The 25,821-nt window shown below is 39.2% G+C and overlaps 1 protein-coding gene across 2 annotated transcripts in view; it reads left to right on the top strand.

The window, feature by feature from the left end:
- Window positions 1-930: 930 nt before the first annotated feature.
- Window positions 931-25,821, top strand: part of AGPAT5 (1-acylglycerol-3-phosphate O-acyltransferase 5) — a 55,992-nt gene continuing 31,101 nt past the window's right edge. Inside the window, exons 1-4 of one of the 2 annotated variants that reach the window (XM_061354956.1) lie at window positions 931-1,320; window positions 17,126-17,195; window positions 17,433-17,548; window positions 21,687-21,776. In XM_061354956.1, coding sequence (XP_061210940.1) covers window positions 1,102-1,320; window positions 17,126-17,195; window positions 17,433-17,548; window positions 21,687-21,776 — 495 coding nt within the window. In that variant the 5' untranslated portion in view covers window positions 931-1,101. Of the gene's footprint in view, window positions 1,321-12,176; window positions 12,200-17,125; window positions 17,196-17,432; window positions 17,549-21,686; window positions 21,777-25,821 lie in introns of those variants that run through there. The other variant, XM_061354957.1, reaches the window with a different exon arrangement.

Raw genomic sequence — 25,821 nt, 5'->3', positions numbered from 1 at the left:
ACAAAGCTTGCCACCATTAAAGCCTGGCAAAGCAAACTGATCTTAGCAGAAGGTACTGAGCACCCACTTCTTTTAAAACAATGAGATCTTCACAAGGTTCAGGGTAAATCTTCTTGTTTAAAAAAAAGGGGATAAATACTTCACTATGGGCTGGAGCTTAATAATTCCCTCTGGGAAGGTTATCACACTGTTGTTTTCCGCAAGACTTCTTGTATTTTCTTCAAAAGCAGGTGGTGCATCTGCCTGCTGCTGTCACCAGGGTATTGGGGGTCAGAAAGGGGAGGACGGCAGGTAGGCAGCTGCCTGCTTTTGTGAGAACCTGGGGCAGTCAAAACGCAACCTGGCGAGTATGAAATTGCCTACAACCCCCCGGCCATCATTGTGGCTGTAGATGGTGAAAGTGAAAAGCACAATTCTTAGTGCTCCACTCTGGAGTCATGGCACAAAAACGACAGGGTATGAGTGTCTGTATATTTTCTTATAACCTATGCTAGGTTAAAATTAACGCTAATTACAGCTAAACAATTGTAAGGCGAGCACCTCATCTTGAATGGTGGGAGCAGCTCTCCGCCGCACCATGAGGGCACAGCCCAAGGCCCCTCGCACCGGAGGACTGCTGTAGCCACTCCTGCCGTGCCCGAGTGGGGAGCGAGGGGCACAGGGACACAATGCCAGGCCTACTCTAGAGAGTCCCCAGGGAAGGTCGCCCGGGCCTGCCGGCACTAGAGCCGGCAAAGACCAATGACCCTTTGAGAAAAAGCCCTACCTCTCCGTCCGCCGCGGAGGCGGAGCCACTGCCAGTGCACCTCCCGCGCACCCGGCCCGGAAGTGCCTCCCACCCGCAGAGCAGCTGCCTTCCTGCCGGCGCAGCTCCTCCTCCGGCCGGGCACTATGGTGGCGGAGGCAGCGCGGGGGAAGTTGTGAGCCTAAGCCGGTGCCTGTTCCTAAGTCTCGCTGCTGGCGGAGGCCGCCGCTTCCGCTTCTCCGCTCGCCTGGCGCGGCTGCCCGGTGTGGCGGGCGATGCGTGCGGAGCGGCTGCGGGGTTGCCTGTGAGCGTGCTGCCCATGTGGGTGTCCCGGTGAGGCCGGGGGCAGCGGGAAGATGCTGCTGTCGTTGGTGCTGCACACCTACTCCATGCGCTACGTTCTGCCCGCCGCCGTCATGATGGGCACGGCGCCCACCTACGTGCTGGCCTGGGGCGCCTGGCGCCTGCTTTCCGCCGTGCTGCCCTCCCGTTTCTACCGCGAGGTGGACGACCGCCTGTACACCATTTACCAGAGCATGGTGCTCTTCTTCTTCGAGAACTACACGGGCGTGCAGGTGAGTCGGGTGGGGAGGGCAGGGGGCTCCGGCCTGGCGTCCCTCCTGAGCCAGCAGCCGTCGGTAATGTGGGCTCTGGGCTGTCCTCCCGGCTGGCGCTTTACCTTTTCTCAGGCTCCTGGGGCAGGAGGGAGGCAGCACGCCTCTTTCGGGCCGCCGCCGCCATGTGAGGTCTGAGGGGAGGCAGCGGCCGGTAGTGGCAGGTGCAGGCAGTGGCCTTGCCCCTGCGCTCCGAGTTCGCCCCGAACAGTCTTGTTTCGCAGCCGCTGTTTCTCCTCTGGTGATGCTTTTTCACGGAGTGTTGGTGTTGTGTTCATTTTGCAGGTCGGGAAAACCGAAGAGATGCGACACCGGTCGTGCTCTGTCAGCACTTGAATGGCAGTCTCCTTTGCACACTTGAACACTGTGGCCTGTGTTGCACATTTGTAGTATTAAATTGGTAGCAGATAAACTGTAGTCAACTTTAATTGTACTCAATACACATACAAGTCTTACAATAAATAGATCACTTAACCTCTAAATTATTACAGGTTCTCAGTTTTCATGCAGTTTACCCCTGTAAGGCTTTGGCCCCTAAATTTTGATAGCCATAGATAGTGATGTCCAAGGTATCGTGTGTGGGCTGGAATTGGAGGCCTTTCTTGAATGACCAGAGAGGTATCTGCATTCAAATAATAATATTTTCGAAGCATCAAACGTATGAAAGGTTACATATTTGTTTGCAATTTGAAAAGTAAAAAAGGAAACTTTTAATTCTGTGTCTGAGAAATAACCATGTAAATGACAGGTGCTTTCAAAGTTGTCTGAATATACTGAAGTGTATTGAAGTTTGTGCCAGCTGTAGGTGCTTGTGAGTTGGCATAAGAGATTCTAACATGTTGACTGGCAGGTAACTGAGCAGGCTACAGTTAAGCCTGTCTTCATACTTACAGCAGAAGCATTTGTCCACTGTCTTACAAATCATTTATTTCAACATCAGGCTACATCTTCCCAAATTTCTATTCTTGAGCTAAAGTTGTAAGCCTCACTTCATTTTTATTCTCATTGGAACCCCCAAAGCCCAGTAAAGACAGAATTGCGCAGTTTGACATCAGGGTAAATAGAACCAGGTACAAAACGGAAGCGAGATCTTCTGGTGAATTAGTATTGATTCAGCTCGTAACTCATGTAACTTTGCTCTTGCCTCTTGTTCAAACTAGTTAACTTGTGCAATTTACATATCTGTAAAAAAAAACCAACAGTAGTTCACAGTAGTTCACTTACTGTTTTATCCACTTTCTTTTTTAAGTAGCATCTTTAATGCTCATATCCTGATGTGTGACACACCTTGGTCATTAGCTGCTGAAAGTAGTATAGTAGTTTAATTCACCCCATTCCAAGAATGACAGCCAAAAATCAAGTTATAAATTGTATACAGAAGAAATACTCATATTTCCTACAAATAGCATGCATAGAGTAGCAACCACTTTGAACTTCCGATAAGAAATTTTATTTAAAAAATGTGAGTGACAGATACAGAAAGGAAGATGCTAACCAAATGAAACAAAGCAGCCGTTATCTTTTGACATCTGTTTTATTGCATTGATAAAACATCATCCACCCATACACGAGCAAAGGAAAGGTGGGAGATGATACAGGTTATCACTTAGGACAATTTTAAAATAGAGATGCTTTGTCACAGTAAGCCACAGATGATGTTAAGAGAAGAGGGGATGGTGTATGCAAAGCTGAAATAGAGGGTAGCAGAAGCCAATAAGGAGAGCCCACAGAACCAATATGCTATATGTCTCAGGGTAAGTAAAATAGTAACTGCAAGTTAGAAGTAGAGACTGAAATGTAAATAAAGCTTGGGAAAATATGATACATATGTAGAGAGACAAGAGGCAGAATCCTTAAAATTCATGTATCATTTAACTGGAAGATATCCCTCATTAGTTTAAGGAGAAACTGTGTTTTTTTTCAGGCCTACTCTTGTGAACGCTGGACACATTTAACTTGAAACAGTGGAAAGTTAAGCACATGCCTGGGTGTTGGGTATTGGGATGGTAACCTGAGAGCTACAGTGAACCGGCCTTTTTAAAGCGTGTAATTACATGCAGAAGTGTAGCATCATTAAACTTAATCCTAAAACCCAGTGCAAGAATAGTAACTGGCATGGCTTTATAAGGCATCTTTACTTAAGGCTTTACTAGCATTAAGGTATAATAGCCATGGGAGAGAGAAATTCAGCATCTCTTTTGGGTCTATTAATTTATTCAGTCGATTGCAGTGTGTTGAGATATTTTCTCATAGCTGGATAAATGAGAGGCCAGCAACACCAGCTGTTAGAATATGGGAACTTGTTGCTTAGTCTCAGTGAAGTCATTAGGATTATACAGATGCTTAAGTGACTTGCCGAATCAAAGCCTTGTGGTTTTTAGCACAGCCGCTGTCTTCCCCTATATAAAAGCTCTTTAACGTTATGTACTGTTTAGTGTTCTTTGGTTTATTACATTTGTGGGTTTTCAATATGATAACACTCTAAGGCAGTTGTGAACATTTGAAATGTATGATCTTAACTGGGAATTTCAGCAAAATTATTATGTGAGTAAGAGAGTAAAGTTGGTTTGGATCATAAATGTAGACCTTTTTTGACTGCATGAAATACTAGTGTATTTTGATATAAGTATTTTTATTTATCTGCCACAAACTGATGTTTCTGTGTACTGTCTGCTGTTAGTCCATCAGATATCTAAATCTGTCTCCTCACAGCTGTATTCACAAATGTACTTTGCTGCTTCTTTTGTTCTCCTTGACTTGGATGTTTTTAGCCAAGTTTATTAAAGCAAAAGCTCTAGGTCTTGCTGGGAATGCATTTTATCTTTATAGAAATCTTTTTCCAGTTGTAAAATGTGACTAAATGAGGTGATAACCTGATCTGCATGACAGAAAATCTTGCGAGACTAGTAATTCCCCTTCTCATAAGTATTTGACTTGAAATCTGAAATAATTACAGAGCAATAATTGCTGTGAACTCTTACTGAGTATGTTCTAGAGGGTGTCTTATGAAGTAACTGTAAAAGTTTCTTCATGTATCCTACTGTAAATACTTCCCCTTTAAAATTTTGGGTAAGGCCCGTTTGTTTCTACCAAAATTATTTGTTTTGAGGTAAGATGCAGTCAGCTTAGATTTTCCAATAATACTAGAATTCTGTTAATGAATTTCCAAAAACAACCCTTTTGCAGACTGTCATGGAAGAGTTGGCTGTAGAAAAGTGAAGGATCAGTACACAGAGTACAAAAATCAATCCAGGACATACCAGTCCTATAAATGAGTCAAACTGGACAAAGCCATTATGTTTATAATGTGAAATCCTCTAACGCTGGGTGAATGTGTAAGTGCAATTGCAGTTTAGCAGGTATATATTAATTTTACTAAGGAGATACAAATTTAATTCATTGCTTTTCAACAATCTCTGGGATTATAAATTCATAGTAATGAAAATCTGTAGATGTAGGCTGTTGGAGAGTGTCATAGAGAGAGCAGCCATGCTTTGGTCCTATGTTGCTTATGATTCAGTTGTGTGGCTTCCTACCTGTCCTGCTATAAGCTGCAAAAGTGCTACAGTACTGTTTTCTAGGAAGGAGTATACAAGGTGCTTGAACTCTGGTGAGTAGAAAGTCTTAGAGAGCAAAGAATGTTAGTTTTATCAGCAATGAGCCAACACAGTCCCTAACACAAACAGGTGCAATTCAAGCACTTGTATTTGCTAGTGCTAGTAGTTGTTCTGGCCAGAACTTTCTAAATCATCAAGTAGCCTGTGAGCTGTTGGTTGTGTTACTGCTTTTGTCTTTACTGTGTTTGGGAAGTCTGTTTTCTTACATTTATGCAGAAAAAGGACAGTTGCAAATATGACTGCAAATATGACTGTGATTAGGACATTTGAAGGGCTGTAAGGACTAATAATTCAATATGGTGAATGTTCTCATCTCTTTGTGACCCTTAGCATCTTACCCCACTTGCTGTCAAGGTGATGAAATTAATGCCTGCTGTGTTAGTGCACATATTTCAGATGAAATGAGGACTAAATGTTCTTCAGTTGTTTTTTGTTGTAATTTTGTTTGATATTTTGCATTGAGTGGCAGTGAAGAAATAATAAATCATCACTTGGACTGCTTCCTAAAGGATCGCTTTCCATCGCAAAGGTTTTTACAATTGATTAAAATCCATGACTGAATTCATGTGCATGGATTTCGTTCAGTGCTTTTGTCAGCTCTTCCCTATCCCTACTTTCTGCTGAATAAGAGTTTTTGAAAGTGGTAATTTCGTTAAAGACGTTGTGAAATTCTGGTTTTCATTGCTGTTACAGGACTCCGGAAGGGCTGTGTCAGTCGTAAGCTACCTTAGTGTTATTTAGCAGAGCTGTAATACTTCTGGAAATACAGGAGATCCCTGTTAAATGATAAGACAAGGGGAGATGGCTTTAAAGTACAGGAGGGTAGATTTGCATTAGATATTAGAAAGAAGTTCTCCACTGTGAGTGTGGTGAAGCACTGGAACAGGTTGCCCCGAGAAGTTGTGGATGCCCCTTCCCTGGCAGTGTTCAAGGCCAGGCTGGATGGGGCTTTGAGCAACCTGGTCTGGTGGAAGGTGTCCCTGGCATGGCAGCAGGGGGTGGAACTAGATGTTCTTAAGGTCACTTTTAACGCAAACTGTTCTGTGAATGCCGCATGCTTTCTGGATTGGTATTGAAGCTTGGACTTGATGTGTCTCAACAAGACTGAAAATTAGTATTGCAAATTAAAACTTTGCAGAGACACTGTGCTGCTGACAGTGCTTTCCGATGGAGTAGAGCCTGTCTTGGCTCCCTAGGAATTTTGTGAGAAGAGTTTGGTGTCTGAGTTAGGGATGGTTGCTTTGTCTTTCAGCTGTTGGCTAGTTTGTATTGGAAGTGATGGTTACAAGGTGTGTGCCCAGGACAGCAGCCAGGCACTGTTGAGGTTATCTTTACTTACTTCCTGCTTTCCTTTTTGAAGCTGTCCACCCATCCCTCAGGTAATTCACAAAGGTCCAAAGTGGAGGTGGGAAGCCAAAGAGGCAGAGCAAGTCTGATAGCCAAGCAGAAGCATACTTACATCAGGAAGTGCTTCTGATTGCTCTTGGTGAGGTGGGTTGTCATATTTTAGGAGCCTGGTTCTTTCCTCTTCGCGGTGGGGGAGGCATCATAACCAGGCTTCATCAAAGCAAGGTGAAGGTTTGTCTTTTAACTGCTCTGTCGGTAGGTGTGTGTAACAGGGTGACTCGCCTTAGTATGAGGAGTTTTTCCAGGGCAGATGCCATAAAACAGAACGTCAGAAGTAGATGTCACTTTTCACGCTTCTCCAGTTGTGTTCAGAAACAAATTGCTGGCAATTGCATTTTGGAATGAGCCTGATTTTACGAGCCTGTGCTTGGGTTCCCTGAGCTTTCCCCCCAGTCTGGCAACTTAGGAGTGGGAGAGTACTGGGACAGTATGGGAGCTAAGTGGGAAGGCACTGAGCCGCAGGCAATGCAAACCTCCAAGCTCTGGTGGTAGCTGAGCAGCCTTTGAGGGCTTGTGCTTCCCTTGTTCATTCCACATAACTTGCAGCAGCAACTCTTGTTAGCCTGCACTCAGATTGCTGCTTTGTGCAGCTATGTTAGCTCTTGTGAGACGTGTTGAGAGGTTAATAAAAACTTGTCATTTATTTATGATGGCAGAAATACTGAAACAAAGGTTTTGGGAAGTGATAGATTTGGGGATTGGTGCACTGCAAAGATGAAAAAGAATGTAGTGAAATGAATCACTTCTGTGTGGTAAACTTCTGAAAGAAGCCAAGTGAAATCTTTCTGCTGTGATACTGGCTTCATGAAGATGGTTTACCCTGGCTCATTTCATTAGAGATTTCAATGCACAGCTGTCTGCAGGCATATGCATCTTCTGTAGTATACATGAAAGTCCTGTGTGTTATTGTAGCAGAAATTGTGATACCTGCTAAGCCTGAGGGATGCAGCTTCCAAATTGAGCTGGATGCCTAATTTTAGACTCTTGTGTTCAACTGTGGTGTGAAGCAGCAAAAATAGATATATTAGATGTGTAAGCTTTGTGCTCTTTCTTTTTTACATATTGCAAAATATATATTTGCGTGTATCTTAATTTTTCTGTCTGCCTTTGGCTATCATTCTGAAGGTGAAAATGAAATCCTACATGACTGGTTCATCAGGATATCAGCTAGAGTTCTACTGTGCTGAAGATTTGGCTCTGGGGCATCTGGAAAGAATTTAGTATGGTGAAATTCCGTATTCAGTGCTGGTCCTGCTCATCCCCCACCTCCTGCCCTATATGTGAAAAATAACATCAGTACATTAAAACTGAGGTCTGTTAGCATTTTTAGAAACACGTTTCAGTTACTTGAACCAAAACTGCTGTCGGGGTTCCTAAATTAGAATCTTCATGTGAAGATTTGCCTTGCATGTTTTCTTATTGGCAAGTCACAATTGAGTCTGAATTTTGTATCAGCCTTATTTATGAAAATTGCAAAAAGTCAAGTATTTTTTAGGTTAGGAAACGCTAAGTAGTCAAAGGGCAAGTTAGAATGCACTTACGAATTCTGGTTCCAAGTATTTGGCCAGTAAATTTTACAGGTTTGATTTTTAAATTTTCTGGTTAGGTATGTTTTAATTTGAATATCTTAACATTTTTAGTACATTCGGTTCTTAATATAAGTTGTATTGATTTTTCACAATTTGTTGTGTTTTAAAAATACAAATGTTATTGCATCTTATTAATATTTTTTTTCTTTTAAACACACAGGATTTTTATATGCTTTCCTCTTTTGGCATTTAACTGTGTTTTGGTAGATAGTAGGCCATGGAGTTTTACAGTGCTCCTCAATGCCCTTCTGCTTATGTAATAGATCCAGATACTTTATGTAAGAATGATTAATTGAGAAGTTTTTTCTCCTGGTACTTCAGCATCAGACACTGTTCTTGCTAAGAGGAGATTCTATTCATAGTTAAACATTTGACTCCAATTATTGCAAACTATTTACCTCAGACTTAAAGGTGTCCTTTTTTTTTCTTAGTTGTGTTAGATAAAGTAGGCTCAGATATCAGAGATTTTGACATTATAATTACAAGGAAGCGTATCTTCTTTGGGGAAAAATATTCTTTAATCTTTGTTCTGTCAGTTTGAATTTATGCTATGAAGAGATTTGGGATAAAAACCCAGGGAAATTAATTTCTTTTGTTAATTTCATTTCTGTCACAAACTACTTGTTATCTTTGCTATTATAGCTAGCTCCTCAGTGTGGGACCAGGAAATCATAGTTTCTTCTAGTTTGATTTTTAAGTGTAAAATTAGCTATCCATGATTTGGTTAAATGTGTATTTCAGCACATAACTAAATGTGAAGAAAAATAATTGTATTGTATGACTTTGAACCGTGGTAGTTGCAGTAATTTTTCCTCTGGAACTTAAGTATTTACTTGAGTTATCCCGTCCCATCTTCTAGGGCTACGTGGGAATCTGAGGGCACCTGTGTTTCTTTTTGTGTAAGCAAATACAGTGCACAGTTCTGAGCAAGAGGCAGGTGAACTAGTTTATTCACATGCTGTGGTGGTGTGCAGATATTAGAGTGGTTTTAACAGTTGCTATTTTTTGGGGCTGATTCAAGTTTACTGTGTTCAGGTCTGGAGCCAGATTAATTGCTGCTAGGTCAAATACCTCCCTGCATGTTCTGTTTTGCTGCTCAGTGATTCCTTTGCCTCACCTTGAAAGTCTGTAGTGCCTAAATTCTAAGTACTTACCAAAAATGCTGTGTGAAGGAGCTTTCAAAAATCTTACTCCACAATCACAAGCAAAGGGTGTAGAGTTTTCTTAGTCATCCCTTTTCCTGTGTGTGTCAACTCATTGATAACTTCACACCGGTTCTGTCCGTTCTCATTTGTACACATTTGTATGAGTATTACAAATAAGAACACAATCAACTCCTTGGAGTCCTTAGCATTTAGAAGCAAAATTCCTATTATAAAGAGCTCTAGCTAGAGGAACACTGCAAACTGCCATGAAGTTTCCTGCTTCTGGCTGTTGTGAGATGCATGAAGGGTAAAATTTCCAGAACATGCTTAATGTACCAAGGCACTGTATCTGCTGTTTTGAGGGGGATGGATGAGATAGGATGGGACATGGACATTATGTGTTTTCCCCTACAGAAGAGTAATAATGTAAACAATAGCTACATTAAATGTGGGTCGCCATTTCCTTTCTTTTAAGGAAATTATAAAAATATGTGGGAAGATAATCTCCAGAGGTGCCAAAAGCTTATAAGGACACTGGTTGTCTCCTGATCAAACAGGTGGAATACTTCCTTCCACTGTTGTGCTGGAAGGCATGTTCAGTTTTTGCGTATAATCAAAATGCCAAGTATTCAGAAAAAACCTTCTGTTGAAATCTTGTCTTATAAATAATCTACTTTTACATGTGCTACATATATTTGAAATATGTGCAGTACTTGTGGGGAAAAAGGAAAAGTAATTAATGGTGATTTATGATAAAAGATTTTTAGATGCTCAACTCTGACTTTTCCTGTATTGTAAATGTGGGCTACTGATTGTAAGTGTGGGCTACTCCATGGTCCATGCCATAGAACTAGACTGTATTCAAAACCAAGTCATTTACAGAAAGACCCAGGAAATTATTTGGGCACTGAAAATAGGATTTATTGAGGATTTAGATGCCAAAATCTTAAAATTATGTTCATGGTAAGGCCTGCTTTTTTCTGTCACCAAGACTTGAAATGGTTAACTTACACAGATGTCTTTTTTTAAGGTTCCTCAGATAGTTAAGGAGTCCAGATAGGAACAAATTGTACTTTAAGAAAAGTTCCCAACGCATGTATAGCCTTGATGAGAATCTAGAAGCAAAGCTCCTGAATCTACAAAGTACTATTAAATGATAATTAACATATGGTGGCAGGACTGTGACCTCAAAAACAGGCCTTCCTGCAGTGAATATTAATTTATTATAAAACTCTAGAAAATTAGGCCATTATTTCTAATAGCCTAAATATTTACAAGTCATTTTTATGCTCAAATACAAAAAGTAGTCAAATATGCAAAGAATAAGAGACTAAAGATGTATTTTTACTGACATAATAATATAGGACATATTGTGTTATAAATATTAATACGTGTTTTCATTAGGTCACAAGGTAACTGCATTAGTGTCAAGATTTTATTGATTCTGATTCTTCTAGATTTCCCTTAATACAAGGGTCAATTACCTTTAATTCACCTGAGCAACTGTAAAATCTCTACAGTCAGCATTAGAACTAGACTGCTATACATGTAGCTAGTGCTGTTGAGCAAATTGTGACTACTCATGTTCATAACAGTTCGTCAATTTAGACCATAAGACTAAAAGCTAATATGAAAGCAAAACCATACAGACTTCATACTTAACATCACATGGTATGATTCAGTCCTGCATAATGTATGTAGGTTGCTAATATAGTCTTATTATGAAAAGGAAATAAAATAGCAGTAACTGTAGTTTTTTGTTACCTGCTTTCTTGTTCAATCAAATAAATGATTGCATATAGGAATCTTCTCAATATTCTCCAGGGGTCAGTCTCTTGGCAATGATTTTCTTCACTGAACCCCAGTAAAATACAGAACTACAGAATATTTGAGTAAACTCTCTGTTTCAATAAAATTGTTTGCGTTGTGATTTTATGGTTTGATGCTGAGCCTGAGCAGCAGACTTCAGACTTGCTCAGTTCTGTATTGAGCAGATAGTCTCTTTAACTAAAGAGGTAATGAAGTGTAGCAATGACATGACCATTATTTTAAAAATTGTATATGGTGTAAAGGTATTTTTAGAAAAGCTGTGCTTAAAGGTAAGCTTTTTTCTTTAGGTCTAGAGAAAAAACAACATGAAAGTCCTTTTTCCTTCTGCCCCATTCATATTCCTTATGCTGTAGGCAAGTGAAACCCTTATCTGTTAAATGCAAATGAAAGTGCTTCTCTGTCTTCTAGGAAGAAAAATAAACATCTGAAATTCTTGCAGTAGGACATCTGAAAACCTGATAAATTTGTCAGCACAAATTCCCCATTTGTATCCTGTCTTGAGCCTGCTTCTTGTCAAACTGGGTAAATAGATTCTGTGATCTGAGGTACTTTCTCTAGAAGTTCAAAGGACCGGTTGTGTAATCAGGCAGGTTTTTAGACTAAGAATTTAAACATCTCCAGATAAGATGTCTACAGCAGTGCTGCAGCTTGCACAGGGTTACCCATTGACTTCAGAAGCCGTATCTAGTAGTTACTTTTGGTGGTTTGTTGATGCAGGCTCCACCTTTCACCACAAAATTATAACCAGACACTTTTAACAGACAGCTAAGAAATACATCCTAGGGTACTATTTATTTTAGTAAGCACTCATATTATAATAGTGTCCAGCTCTTATCCCAAAGAGAATACATTTCCAGTTATGAAATTAGTCAGGAAGAAATAGTGAAATGGACAGAAGTCCATGTTGTGATATAGCACAGCTAAGTATATGAAGTTTGTATGGTTGGTTTTAAGTAAAGTGTTGATGACTTGAATGTTCTGTTTCTCTTCGTGTCCTCCAGGAGAGGGAGGGAATATTTTGCTATCATCCAACTGCTGTTAACCTTCTTTCCAGTTGCCACTGCTTGTGCTTGAAGCTGATGTGGGTTTTTTTCTGATCAGAATGCTCCACCTTCTCTGTGGAGACACACCACTGTGTTTCAGTGCACATCAGTAACAACAAGGGAGGATCATTCTGCAATTCACACCTAGTTCTTTGAATAGAGGACGGGGGAGGGTTAAGAAGTCTGAGAACCCAAGAGTGAGTATGCTGGTAGGCATCTGATGTGGTGTAAGATGAGTTTTTACCACCAGTAGCGAGCTGTGTTGCTTTATTGCCACTGAAACAGAAGTGCCAGAACTGCTTGCTTGTCAGCTCCTGAACTGCTCCTGTTATCAGCAGTGTCCAGTTATCTTATTAAGATAATCTCTCCTAGTTTGATGTGGTCGCCAGTTGACCTGCAAGCAGGTTTTTGATAGTGTGGTTACTTTTACCTCATCATGGCCCTGTTTACTGAGCTGATGTAGCTAGAATGTGATTAAGTGATTACTTTAGTTTTCTTTGGTATGTACAGATTTCAGAAGCAAGACACAAAGTCTAAATTGGGACTGTACACCTTGTTGCAGTGAAAACCTATGCAAAATACGAGTTATTCAGATGTGGCTGCATAGCAGCAGGACTGTTTTGCGTTGCTAAGTGATCTACCATGTTACCACAGCCACAGCTGAGTATGTTGCACTGGAAGAAAACATGATGCTGATAGGGAAGCTGAAACTGGTGTCACCGTATCACCCAGGAGCTCGCATTTGCATGCGTAGAGCAGCCTGTCACTGAATTAGTAAATTCTCCCATCATGAGAATTTGTTGTAACCTCCTGCAAGTGAATCAGAGCTGCTTCTGGTCACGACAGTCTGAGGTGTGTCTTGTGCCTGTTGGACATGTGAACAGCTTAATGTATGTCATCCAAGGAAGCTGGGTATCAGCCTTCCCACGGAAATGAGTCTAATAGCATCCAGTTTCCTTTATTTGAGATCTCACTGAATTGAGTTTGACAGCACACCTATGTAAACAGATGTGAAAGACCCCATATTAACAGTAACTGTTTACCTGTTCTTGTGAGCTGGGCTGTGAAGTAGCCAAAACTTGGCTAAAAGCACACATTTTAATGTACTTTAACCAAGTAATGTCTGCAGTGTTAGGCTGTCTTACCTTGATTTTTTTTTTTTTCTGCTTAATTTGGCTTGCTGTGTTGCCTTTCCTTTTACCTTGTGTTCCTTGCTTGACTTCATTGTGCCTTATTTTTAATAAAGCAGCACCTATTCAGCTGAATAGGATCCTCACATGCTTCATTGTGGTAGACAGGACACCTTCTCAGTGTTTCAAGCCAATATATAGGATACTCTGGCATTAATGGAATTGTGCATAAAATATCTGAAAGACTAGGTACCTTAACTTCTGAAGCTGAAAATAGCCTCATAAGGATATCCTCTACCACTTCCTAGCTGCTTGCTAGTGAGTGCCCTTGCAGAGGGGAAGACCATCCCCTGTGGTGCTCTGCATTCCCTCTTTGCTTCCCCCCACTTGAGGAGGAATCTGTTAGCTACTCTGTTCTCTTCAGGTTCCTTCAAGAAGGGTGTGCACACAGCCTCTCATTGTGGGTATTTGTTTCTGCATTGCTGTCCATGGTAAATCGCTCCAGTGCTTGCTTTTACTGTTGTGCCCAGATCTCTTCTGCAGCAGCAGAAAGGGGCCAGAGATTGTGCAGTCTCTGCAGCAGGAAATTCTGCAAAGTTAGCTACAAAAACCAGTAGGGAGACAGAGGTTTTCTGGAGACCATGAAGAAGACTATGATATCATTTCCTTCTGCAGCTGTAATTTACATTAGGTACTATAGTTCACCTAGAAGCATCAGATTGCCAGAAATTGAAGGCTTGCCCTGAGGGGACTCTTCCCTGCTTATTCACAAGCTGGTGAATTCTTCAGACATCATCTCAAAGGGAAAATGGCAATGTTTCTGCAGGATCCAAAGCTTTTAGCTGTTAGCCCTCTGTTGTAAGGTCTACTAACTTTTAAAGAAATGCAGTAAGTGAAAATATTTTGTTGTTAGAGGAGAGCTGTGTGGCTGCTCACAGTGTAGGTGTCTCGTGTGAAATCTGACAAAGAGATTCTAGAGAGAATGCAGGTTGGAAGTTGTCATTCTTACCTGCTTGTAGTAACAGTTATATTGTAAGTTTGTACCTCTTAGTTCCTAGCTGTGAATGTCTATTAGGTGAGTTGCTGGCTTTTGATGAGCTGTGTAAGCCTATTCTCCAGATCAGTGCTGTGGGCAGTGCTGAAGTGAATGATGCTGCAGAGAAAGCTGTTGCATCCCCTTGGGCAAGGCATCTGAACAAACGGTTTCCAGATTTTCTCCTTCCTTTGCTTTGAAATAAAATATTGTTTTGTGTTTAAGGGAACTAATTGCAAATATGAAAAGAGAGATTTTTATTTATTTGTTTTGGTTCATCACATGTAAAGACCTGTAACTGTTCTAGTAAGACATACTGTTGTATATAGAAGTTATTTACAGTAACAGTGAGCGGGTGTTCCTCTGGAATGAAAAAGTGAACTAGCTCCAATCTTACTGAAATAAAAAATAATACAGATTAACTGTTATATTTGGCAGACACAATCATACTTTTTTTTAAGGGAATAAGGGAATTATCCTTTGTTTTTACTCATGCAGTAGTCACAAGTGAATGCTTTGAATTGTGGGTCTGGTTACATTGAGATCTTGTACATTAAAGTTGAAATTTTCACAAGCTGAAGTTAACAGATTGTGTATTTCAAAACCCTGTTTCTTGTGTGGAACAGCTAGTACAGTGTCAAGGGGAGATTTTGTTTTGTTCTTATTTTCTTATGTTTTACACAAAGCACAGATAGTTCAGGACATTCTGGTTTAGTGATTTGTTGTATTGGGCTTTTTATCTTACTCTAAAGCAGTCTTTGCCAGAAACTGCATAGTAGGGTCTTAACTTGAAATTAAAGAAAACAATATTTATGGACCTAGCTTATAGCACTGCTTGAAATCTCTACACTTGAAAATGAAGTTTTAACTCCATAAGTGAGAGTAGGAAGATAGGGGTTTTTTTTTATTTTGGAGTAATTTTTGCACCTGACACGTAGGATCACATCCTCTGACCTGCTGTCTTGTACTAAATAGTGTGTGGTACTAGAGTGTCAGCAGTAAATTTATAAATTCTGCTAGAACTTTAATGAGAAAACCACCCCTACAGCTTGTTTGAATTTCTTGGATACTGTGCAGAATATACTTGTCAACTGGCTTGGTACAAATAACGTTCAGTTAAAATTTATTGTGCATGTATTTTTGTTTTTTGAAAAAAAAATTCAAATAAATAATGTTCTCTTTATGTATGCTGGATGATCTTTTGTCCACATATTTGCTGAATGTCTGAGTCTGCCAATATCTCTTGCCTTGAAAACAAAATTTGATCAACAGTGCTGTTGCGTTTTCAAAGAATAATAAATAGCATGAATGTGAAACGTACAGCTTTATGTGGGGGTTTTGCAGAGTGCTACAATACAAAGCATTACCCATCTGATATCGCAGGCTCATCAGTCAAGAGGTGGGCAGGTTTTTTGGAGGTGCTCAGAGAAAGTTTGTGTAAAGATCAATGCAAGACCCTGCATACTAAATTCTATTACTCAAGATCTGAGTATTAGCTAGATCTTCCTCATAAAGTTCACACATGGCCCAGACTAGGGAAGTGGTGATAAGTAGGTAAACCTTCCAAATACTGCTTTGGTTTTTGGTGAATGGAGCCACTTTGAAGAAGAGTGTATGTTTAAACAGGTAACTGCTAGAAGCAAGGAGTGTAGCCACTGGTGTTGGCAGAACAAGGGAAGAATGCTGCGTAGAATTTACTGGTTGAAAAATGAAGCTTCATTTCACGTAAGAACAGTTTAATAATTTAAGTAAAACACAATACTAATAATAATTAAAAGGGAATTAACAGCAAGAGAGAAAAATAAAAAAAATAAAAAACCCACACAAAAACAAAACAAAACAGTAAACCCAGGTGATGCAGAACACAATTGCTCACCATCCACTGACCAGTACCCAGCCTGACCTGAGCACAGCAACTGGCCCTTTCTGGCCGATTCCCTGCTATTTATATACTGAGCATGATGATGGATGGTATGGAGTATCTCTTTTAGCCAGTTTGGGTCAGCTGTCCTAGCTGTGCTCCCTCCAGGCTTCTCACTGGCAGGGCATGAAAAACTGAAAAGGCCTTGACTTGGTATAAACACTACTTAGCAACAACTAGAGATCAACATTATTCTCATACTAAATTCAAAACACTGTACCAGCTACTGGGAAGAAAATTAACTCTATCCCACCAAAACACAGGACAATAATGAAAATGTTTATTAAAGATAAAACAGCTGTATGGATTATTCAATTCAGAATTGTAATGGTTTCAGTAATTTCTCATTTTATATTTGAAATAGAAGTAATTGAATTAATCCATTTTAAATGGTGGCTTGGTTTACTGCTTTGGCATTTGCCCTTGTCATACTCTCAGAAGGGTATTTCAGTAGTAGGCAGGGAACTAAAAGGTTAAAGGGTGTCTTTAACAGAAAAATTGAAACAAAACCTGGTGGCGGGAAGCTGAATGCCTAATTTAGACACACCACTCAATCTCATGCTTTTTTGTCCCATATTGATTATTAAAATCAGGGCAAATGATTAAGATTTTCTCCTTGATCTAATCCGGGAATATTTACTATTTTAGATTGAATGATAATGTGTCTGTCTGAAGTATGTCTTGTTCATTAGATATGTAATTTTAAATGGTGCTTTTGCATGTTTTTATGATGCCTGTTTACCTTTAATTACAGTAATGTAGGGTTCTTGTGGATGTAGGTCAGATTCTATGGATCCGGTTCTAGGGCTGAGGTACAACAACTGAATAGCTTTCTTAAGCCCTCATTGGTTAATATTCATTGCTTTGTTGAGAAGTCAGTTGTATGCGTGATGGCTACTGATGCAGTGAAGGGATGTTCTTCTGTTAATGATGCTAACTTGCTGGCAGTTTCCCTAGTAAATAGCTGATTATTGTGTTGGATGTCATCACTGCATAATGCAATGAAAATAAATAGTAAAGTAATACTGTATTTTTTTATTATTTTTTTTAGGTAATAATCTATGGGGATTTGCCAAAAAATAAAGAAAATGTAATATATTTATCAAATCATCAATGTACAGGTTTGTATTTATGTCTTAGCAGTTTTGTAGATTTTTAAAAACCTGCTTGTCTGTTTACTGTGTCTTTCTTTCCTGCCTTGTCCTAACAAGCAAGAACTTCTAGTTCAGAACTCCTAGTTCAGAACTTCCAGTTCAGATACCTTTAATGATATTTATGTGTGCAACATGCACTTTTTATTTCATCAGTGGCAACTAAAAACTAATTTAACTAAACATTTTGGGCTTTTGTCTTTGCAGTTGATTGGATTATTGCAGACATGTTGGCAATAAGGCAGAATGCTCTTGGGCATGTCCGGTATGTCTTGAAAGATGGGTTGAAGTGGCTTCCATTGTACGGGTGGTATTTCTCACAGGTAAGCCCACTTCTTTTCTGCCTCAAACAGTGGCCTTTCCCAGCAATCAGATGTTGCCTTCTAGCTTGGGTGTAGGCACCTGATCTGAGCAGAGGTTTGCAGTCTTGGATCATGTCACACAAGATGCCCATCGCTAAGATGTGAATTGTCTCACCATTCTGTCTTAGAGCACAGATAGTGGTTGAGTTTTCTACTGTGTGTTCATTGTGTAACAGGTCAGTGTTGCCCAAGATACTGGGTTCGATGTTTTCACCTTGACAGTTAAAAAGATCTGTTGTCTTCTGGATGAGAAGAGCACCTACTTGCTTAAACATCAAGTAGGGTATGAATCTAGGCTGGAGTATGGATCGTTCCCATCCTTTCTTCTAGCATAACTATGTTTAGAAAAGAATATGCTGCAGAGAAAGTAAGAAACTGTTCAGGATATATTTTTACTGGTGGGTTTGCTGTCCCAGTCCCCCGTAAATTAAGTTCAGACTTTCACACCCTGTCGTACCTCACTGAAGGTAACTGTTGGGAGAAAATGGACTTCTGTGTTGTCTAATGCTTGTCCCCACTAATGACTTTGTTTCTCTACATTTTGTTTCCTCTAAAGTGACCAGTCTGCTGCATGGAAGTATTTTGCTCTTTGTCCTTGTCTGTAGCCATTACATTGGTGGTGATTTAAGTCTGCTTTAATTAAAATACAGACAGGATATATATTCCATCTGCTATCACTAGGTGTCCAGAAATGATTTTTTTCAAGATTTTTGAAAATTATTATTGCTGTCTGGAATATCCGGTGCTCAGTTTCCTGGCTGCTATGTTGACTGTTAAAAGAAGGTTCCTGTGGAAATTTAACCTGAATGTAGCCTACATTTTTAATCAATACATATATATTAAATAAAATCTGTTCAGCCTTGGATTCCTTAAACCACAAAACTTCTACAAGATTTCTACTGTGATGGTTATGTATATTTATATATATATGTATGTATATGTCAGTGACAAAAATGGAAGGCAGCTTACTAACAGTGGTGATGCATGTGTGCTTAAATGACTGAGACGGGATGCAGGAGGCCTGCAGTGCAAGCTAATAGGTATTTTTATTGTTTTTATCACACCAAACAGTGCAAAAACATAAAACACTTCCTGCCTTTCCTGTTGATGTTCTGTCAGTGATGTCACTTGCACTCCACTAAAAGTTTCCAAAGCCACGTAATTACGCCATGCTCACGGAATTCATATTCCCTACCTCAGGTAAACATCCTGTTTGGAAATAAACGTGGTCTGGATGTCCAGGAGAGCAAAATTCAGGCACAAAGGAAGTATATTTGTAAACATAATCCATTGTTGACTGAGAGAGGGGCTTTTAAAGTACAGCGGAAAAAAATTCTAACCTTAAAAACAGTACTTCCAGAAATCTGTTTTGAAAAGCATTCATATATTTGATCTCTTACTGAAAAGGAAATGCAATACAAATTGGGGAATTTGAGCTATATACAATTGCATAACTAGCATTCTTCTTTGGAGGCAGCTATCTAATAGCAAGAAAAGAAAAGAACCACTTAAATTAACCTGTTGTGTTCCAGGTTTGATTTATTATGTAGAAATATTTATTTTCATAAAATTGGCTTTATTATTTTTGGGTGGATCTAATTTTTTTTTTCCCCTATCTTTCTCCACCAAAATGCAGCTATCTCCTCTTCATCTAACCTCCTGGTGAGGCTGGATGTAATTTTGATAAATATTTTTGATATCCCAGAGTTTGCTTGACTTTTTCACATAGGAAGCATGCCTCTATCATTTCTGTTATTTGTCATCAGCTTGTGCACCCTTTTGGTTGTTACTGAAATTTAGCCAAATACTTAGCTAGTACGGCACTTTGCCTCTCTTCAGCATTGTAACCCCATGTGTATATGTCAGCTGAGGGGAGCTGACATATACATAGTTGGGTCCTGTGCAGCAAATGGTGATCTTGCAATACATAATTTGTCTGTTCTTACATTACATGACTATATATTTGTATCTACATGAGAAGTACAAATCTATTTCTGCATGTTAAAAAGTCTGAGGTGGGGACACCAAACCTGTTTTTGGTCCTGTGGTGGCCCTAAGCAAACTGTACAATAGTGATTTGATTTCTCCAGGTTCACAAATTAAACAAGGAAAAGGTAGTCCAATATTTTTCAAGTTTACTGCAGCTGCTTAGTAATTTGATAAGGGAAGACTTTGATTCCAGCCTTGCCTCATTTATCAAAGCTGGACGTAATTGAGCTCACGCGGAACGATTACTTAGCAATTACATGGAAGTCTTGTGAAGCAGGCACGTTATTTCTCAAACCAGATCGAGTCTGCCTTTCCTGAAAGCGGCTGTTGTGGTACCACTGTATGGAATAAGACTTCACTTTAATGGTGTGAAATCTTAAAAGCGTTCTTGCATGTGGAGTGAGGGGATAATGGGCAGCTGTCATTTGCTGCACAGACAATGGACCGTTTTTCTGTTCATGCCGTTATCTATCCATGACTGGTAAACTGCTTCTGGGAGGTACTGATAATGATGTTCTAGCTTGCTGAAAGCCAAGCTTGGTGAACTGGGGTACTCTTTTCCTGGCTTTGGTCCCCTGCCAGCCACAGCAGCACATCTTAGTGTTGCAGCCGGCTAATTCACCTTGGAAGGGAACCACAGACAATAATGTTAAGACAGAATATTTAATACGAAGTTGATGTACCATTGACTTTCTGTTCCTTTGCACTGCAGCTTTTGGAGAACAACTTAAAATTCATGTCAAATACTACTAGCTAAGCAGCTGCACAGCTGTCTTTCCACACCATGAAAAACAAAGGCTGAAAACACTTTGCCTAATTGGTGCTTTTGCCTGCCCCTCCGAAGTCCTCAAACTTTATTCCTGTCTGTGCCATGCAAATAAAATAATAGCTACACACCCACACCCTACCACCCCTGTTTCTACAATGTACTGTATCTTTTCCTGAGAGAAGACATTTGAATAAGGTTCAGCATTTACCAGTTTTAATCTTACTGTCACCTTTCTGTTAAGAGTGTGTAAAACCATAAGTGGACAGAAATTATCTGACAAATCCTAATGCCAAGAGTCAGGGCAGGCAGAAAAGGCTATAATCGAATTAGGGAATCCATTAGAAAACCCGTTAAAACAATGTACCTTGGAAACAGACTTCTGTTATTTGGAAGTTCTGGTCTTTCCGTTTTTTGTGCCCCCAGAATTCATTGCATTAGTAGCAGTAGTTCATTTTGGAGCATGTTTGTTTACATCCTCTTGTTAGCTACTCTTTAGATAAAACAAAGTGACAGAAGAGGGAAATGATGAGGCAGATTTTATTTCTTTATAACTGTCTTTCTTTGAGCTTTGTCATCGTCCTCTTACTGAAGTTTTTCTGAGAAGTTGTGTGGAACAACTCGTGAAGTGAATCTTTTCCAGGAAATGGTCTAGCTTTTTATAATCGTTTCAGTAAAAATGCTTCTATAATATCCTTTGTCTTCTACAGACTTTGTGTTACTTATTTTCTCAGTACATTATATCTTTGTTGAAGATTTGTTTCTCTGATAAAAGTGCATGGAAGTTTTTAAGACCTGTGCTAGTTACTTTTGTGCTATTCATATTTTTTTTATGTGGAGGTACTATACTTGTAATTCCAGTATTTGCATTAGTCACTATTTAAAAGTAGGCATACCAAATTGAAAACATTGACCTATAAGTAGTTGAAGTAGTTGTATGTGAGTAACTTCAGTTGTGCAGTTTTACCTTTAAATACAAGGTAAACTGATTGTCCGTGGTGTTGGGGGTAGATTGCTGGGGTTGGTTCCAATGCCATGTTTCAGTTAATTATTTAACAACTTTAAATACACACTTCAAGTGTCTTATGCTTTTTTTTTTTCCTTTTTTTTTTTTTTAGATCTGATCTTTACTTAAACAGATTCTTGTGAACTTAAGTACATGCAAATTGAAATTAGTTTCAGGTGCTTTCATCCTAGGAGAAAACCTAGGCAATTTGCCTTGTGGGCAGTTTGCTTTGTGAGTCATAAAGGTGGCTTTTCACTCATCTTGTTTGTTCTTCTATCAACTATTCTGCATTAAACTAAAATATTTAATACTTTTTTTTTTTATTTCCCTATTTTTAGCATGGAGGAGTCTATGTAAAAAGAAGTGCCAAATTCAATGAAAAAGAAATGAGAGAGAAGTTGCGAGCCCAGATGAAAGCTGAGACTCCGGTAAGATTATACCTCCCTTCTCTGCATATCTTGTGCCTTTTTTAATGGCAAAGGCTTGTTGGAGAAATGAGCCATACCTGATATTTGCAAACTACAAGATGGTATCATGGATTTGTTTTCTTTCTGTATTTTTACAGTTACTTTCTGTAATTAGAGTGATACCTCTAACTAAACTTAGGAAAATTTGACTAGTCCTATATGAATAACAGCAACTTCGTGATTCTCTCTGTAGAGGGCAGGGGGGATCTGGACTACATCTTAGAACATAAACTGTAACACCTTCCTTGAGAAACCACTGGTAGTGTTTCCTGTGTTTCTAAAGACTACCGTATACTTGTCAGAGACTGGTATTCCTGACTTCTGAAAGTCAAGAACCATTGTTACCAAGTCTTAATTAGTCATCCCAGTGATCCATCATTTTTAATGGCAGTGACATCTTAGAACTGAGTAACTTTGTCTGCTACGCCTAGAGGAGAAAAAAAAAAACCTCACAAAATCAACAACAAAGAAACCCTGAACTCTTGATAATTTTCTATTTGAAGAATGATTGTTAGTGCCAAGTGACTTTTCTCATGACTCCCTGTATGGTTTGCGGCTCAGTGGTTAAAATCACAGTGCTTCATGTCCATTACTTGCTGTGCATTGAAATGTTTTTTGCTTTGCTGGCTAGACTTAAGAAAACCAACCCAGCAAGTATTGATATAGAACAGTTACACTTTAATTTTATTTAAAATGATGGGATTAGGAGTTGCCACTCCAAATGCAGTGTGTCAAACCTTTTTTTTTTCTTTTTTGGAGATAATGTGTTTATGTTTGTGTTGAGAAAGTAAACTGGCCTTACGCTTACTGAGAGGCTTAAATGAGTAAAGCATCCTTGCTTAAGACTCTGCTCAAACTGTCTCGAACTAAGATGTAGCATAAACCAGGTATTTTTGTTTTAAATTGAAGCAAGAAAGTGCATCTGTTTCCAGTTTATAGCATGTAAGTTACAAATGCCTGAAATACACTGTAACAACTGAACTTTTTCTGTCCTATTCCTAATCTAATGATGTCCACATGGAGAAGATGGTCATCTTCAATCATGTAACTTGTGCCTGCAAGGGAGGGTCCTGGGGTGTGAAAAGTTTGCATTGCGTCGAGTTATTTTCTGTATATCAGTGGCGAAGATTCTACTTTCTGAAAAGGCTGAGGTGTATTGGAATAAGCAAAGACAAATTGGAGGAGGTAAAACATATTTGTAGTCATCCCCCTAAGCAATTCCTCCCTCCTATAAAGTGCTGGTTAAGTTCACTTCACTTAGCTTGGATGAAATATCCTAGCATGAAATATCCTAACATATTTGTAGTCATCCCCCTAAGCAATTTCTCCCTCCTATGAAGTGATGGTTAAGTTCACTTCACTTAGCCTGGATGAAATATTGTAGCAGAGTGTTTTCTCAAGTAGGCCTATGGATTTCTTGCTAGTTTCTGGTTTTCTATGCAGCTTCTGGTTGAGTCTGGCTTCCCTCTGCACCCCCTAAAATAGAAGGGTTTGTTGTAATAAGGTTTTCATTGTGTCAAGAGTCTTGATTTGAATTCCATAAAATTAGTGTCCTTTATAGAAGCCTGGACTTTTTTAATACAATATTAGGCAGATATGCCTAGAAACTCACCTAATTCTGTGTGGTTTTGGAAATGATGTTCAGTGTTGTTACAGTGCCATAAATTGACTGGACAGGCTAGTGTGTGATTTTTTTGCCCAACTGGAATATAAGGGGTGATTTATGCATAAAGCTTTTCTTTAAAGTTACATCAGCTGTGAGTTCTGCTTTCCATGGTGGATGTCTACATGTAATTAATGAAAGAAATAAATCCAGGAGTCTTTTTTTCTGAAATAATCTTTCTTTTTCCTCCTTAGTTGTGTGTATATTGAAAGCCTATACCTAACCTTTCTAAGCTAATGCCAAATGAATTTGGGACCACTTGGGTTTATTTGTGTTTTGTAGTTGGTTGTCTGGAAGTTTGGTGGTGTTGGAAATGGGCACAGAATCTGGACAGTTGGTGCCATTTTCCTTGTATTCTCTAGGGCAGTAGCATAAAAGAGAAATGTAACTGCTTCAGAAATGCATTCTGTTTTAAATATGTTGTGGTCAAACTATATAGGGAGTGACACTTAAGTTTTACAAAACCAAAGCTGTCAAAAGCCTATTCACAGAGATAAATGTTTGCATCTGCTGGGGTAAAAGGCACAGACCATTGAGTTGTCATTTGAGGGAAGACTAAACTTTCTGTAATCCACTTTATCTGAGAATTTAAATGGAGATGCTGTAAATGCTCTTTATCCTACAGTTGCTACTGGGAGAGCATGATGACCTGTGTCCGTACTGCATTATTCATAAAGAAACTTTGCAGTTATACAGCTTGGTGTGACATTCATAAGCAACCATATTACATTTAAAATGAAGACATTTTAATCAGTAAAGCAAGTACGCCCTGAACTCACCAGTTTCATGTGAGAATAATTAATTTACTACTCTAGGATATTTATTAAAATTTATGCACTGGATGCTACAGCTCAGGGTGGGCTTTTCCTCAGTTTAGTGAGCAGCTGTTGCTGGTTTGTCATTCTGAATGTATGTGGTGGAGTTCTTTCTTTAATGTAGTGCTAGAGAAAAGCTTGCCTTTCAGCTGTTAAGAAAAGAATTACAAGCCAATAGAGAGGAGATGGACGGGAATCTGTGTTAAGGGTCACTGTTATTTACAGTTTTTCTCCACATACAATTTAAACAAAAGAATCCAGATGATTAATGTTCAGCCTGTCTGGAGCCATCCCTGTTCCCATTAAGAAAATGAAGATGTGTACGAAGGCAGAACCAGTTTTCTATTCTTGTTAGTGTAGCAAATCCTGGTTTTGTAAAGTAAATTGGAGGTGGAATGCAGACAGGAAAAATAAGGCTGCCTCTTGGCTGTTTTATATTCACAATACAACCAGATTAGTAATCTGGTATGCCTCATTTTGGTATGGACAGCAGACATGCATGATGCTCCTTGTTCACCTTGTCTTACAACTTCTGCTCGCTTGCCTGCCTTAAACAGCCTTTTCTCCTGACCTGCTGTTCACAATTGGTCCATTCTTCTTCCTAGATGTAGCGCAGCACTATTAGACATGCACGAAACTGATGCTAGACTGAAATGCTATTGCACCTGTGTTCTCTTAGTGGGGATCTTGAATTAATAATTTTTTTTCTTTATTTTTGGAAATTACTTTGTTTCTCAGACTGTCACTGAAGTGAACCACTTATGTGGTTCATTATTGGACCTGTTGCTGGCAAAACTCACTTGAAGCAATGCGATTTTGCTTAAAATTCCATCAGATTGGCTGATTATTAACAAATTGCAGTCTTACGTCTTGTGAGAGCAGAGACTGTCCCACGGTTTGAAGGACAGTTTTGTATTAATACTGTTATAATGTACACCATAAGAAGGTAAATACATTTCTTAATGTAACAATATATCCAGCCCACACTTGATATACTCAATCTTCTTGTTTTATAAAGAAAGTTAACTCTTCTGAACAGCGAACCGTTTGATGTGATAACTGAAAATGCAACTTACATTTCTTTTCATCATGCACTGGGAATGGAATATCTGCATTCTGAGATGCGGGATGTAACTCAGTACAACCAATCTTTTACTGGTTGCTATGTGATTTATCATTCTTTCTGTTACAGAATAAACCTTTGTAATATGAAGCAGTGCTAATCAAACAGTAAAAACCTGGAGGGGACAGATACATTACTACAACCGCTTTAAGGCTTAATATAATTATTTTTCGTATAGTTACTAATTTGCAAATCCTTATCAGCTTCTTTGTAAATCCTGTATTCCTTGCCTGCTTTCCTCATCACCTTTGTATTTCATTCCAGTTATACTAGATATGCTTTCTTATACCAGATCTTTTTCAGTTATTGAGCTGAGTGTTAATGTTTCTCATCTAGCATATCTTCTAGGCAACTGTCTAAATAGATTCATGTATGAATCTGTCTGGGTGACAGGATGCAAGAATA

The sequence above is a fragment of the Neopsephotus bourkii genome, unplaced genomic scaffold, assembly GCF_033783945.1.
Source record: "Neopsephotus bourkii isolate Nb327-2 ecotype Australia unplaced genomic scaffold, CSIRO-AGI_Nbou_v1 NB_756, whole genome shotgun sequence".
Classification (NCBI taxonomy): Eukaryota; Metazoa; Chordata; class Aves; order Psittaciformes; family Psittacidae; genus Neopsephotus; species Neopsephotus bourkii.
Note: the sequence above shows the minus strand (reverse complement) of the source record. Positions and strands in the feature narration are given on the sequence as shown.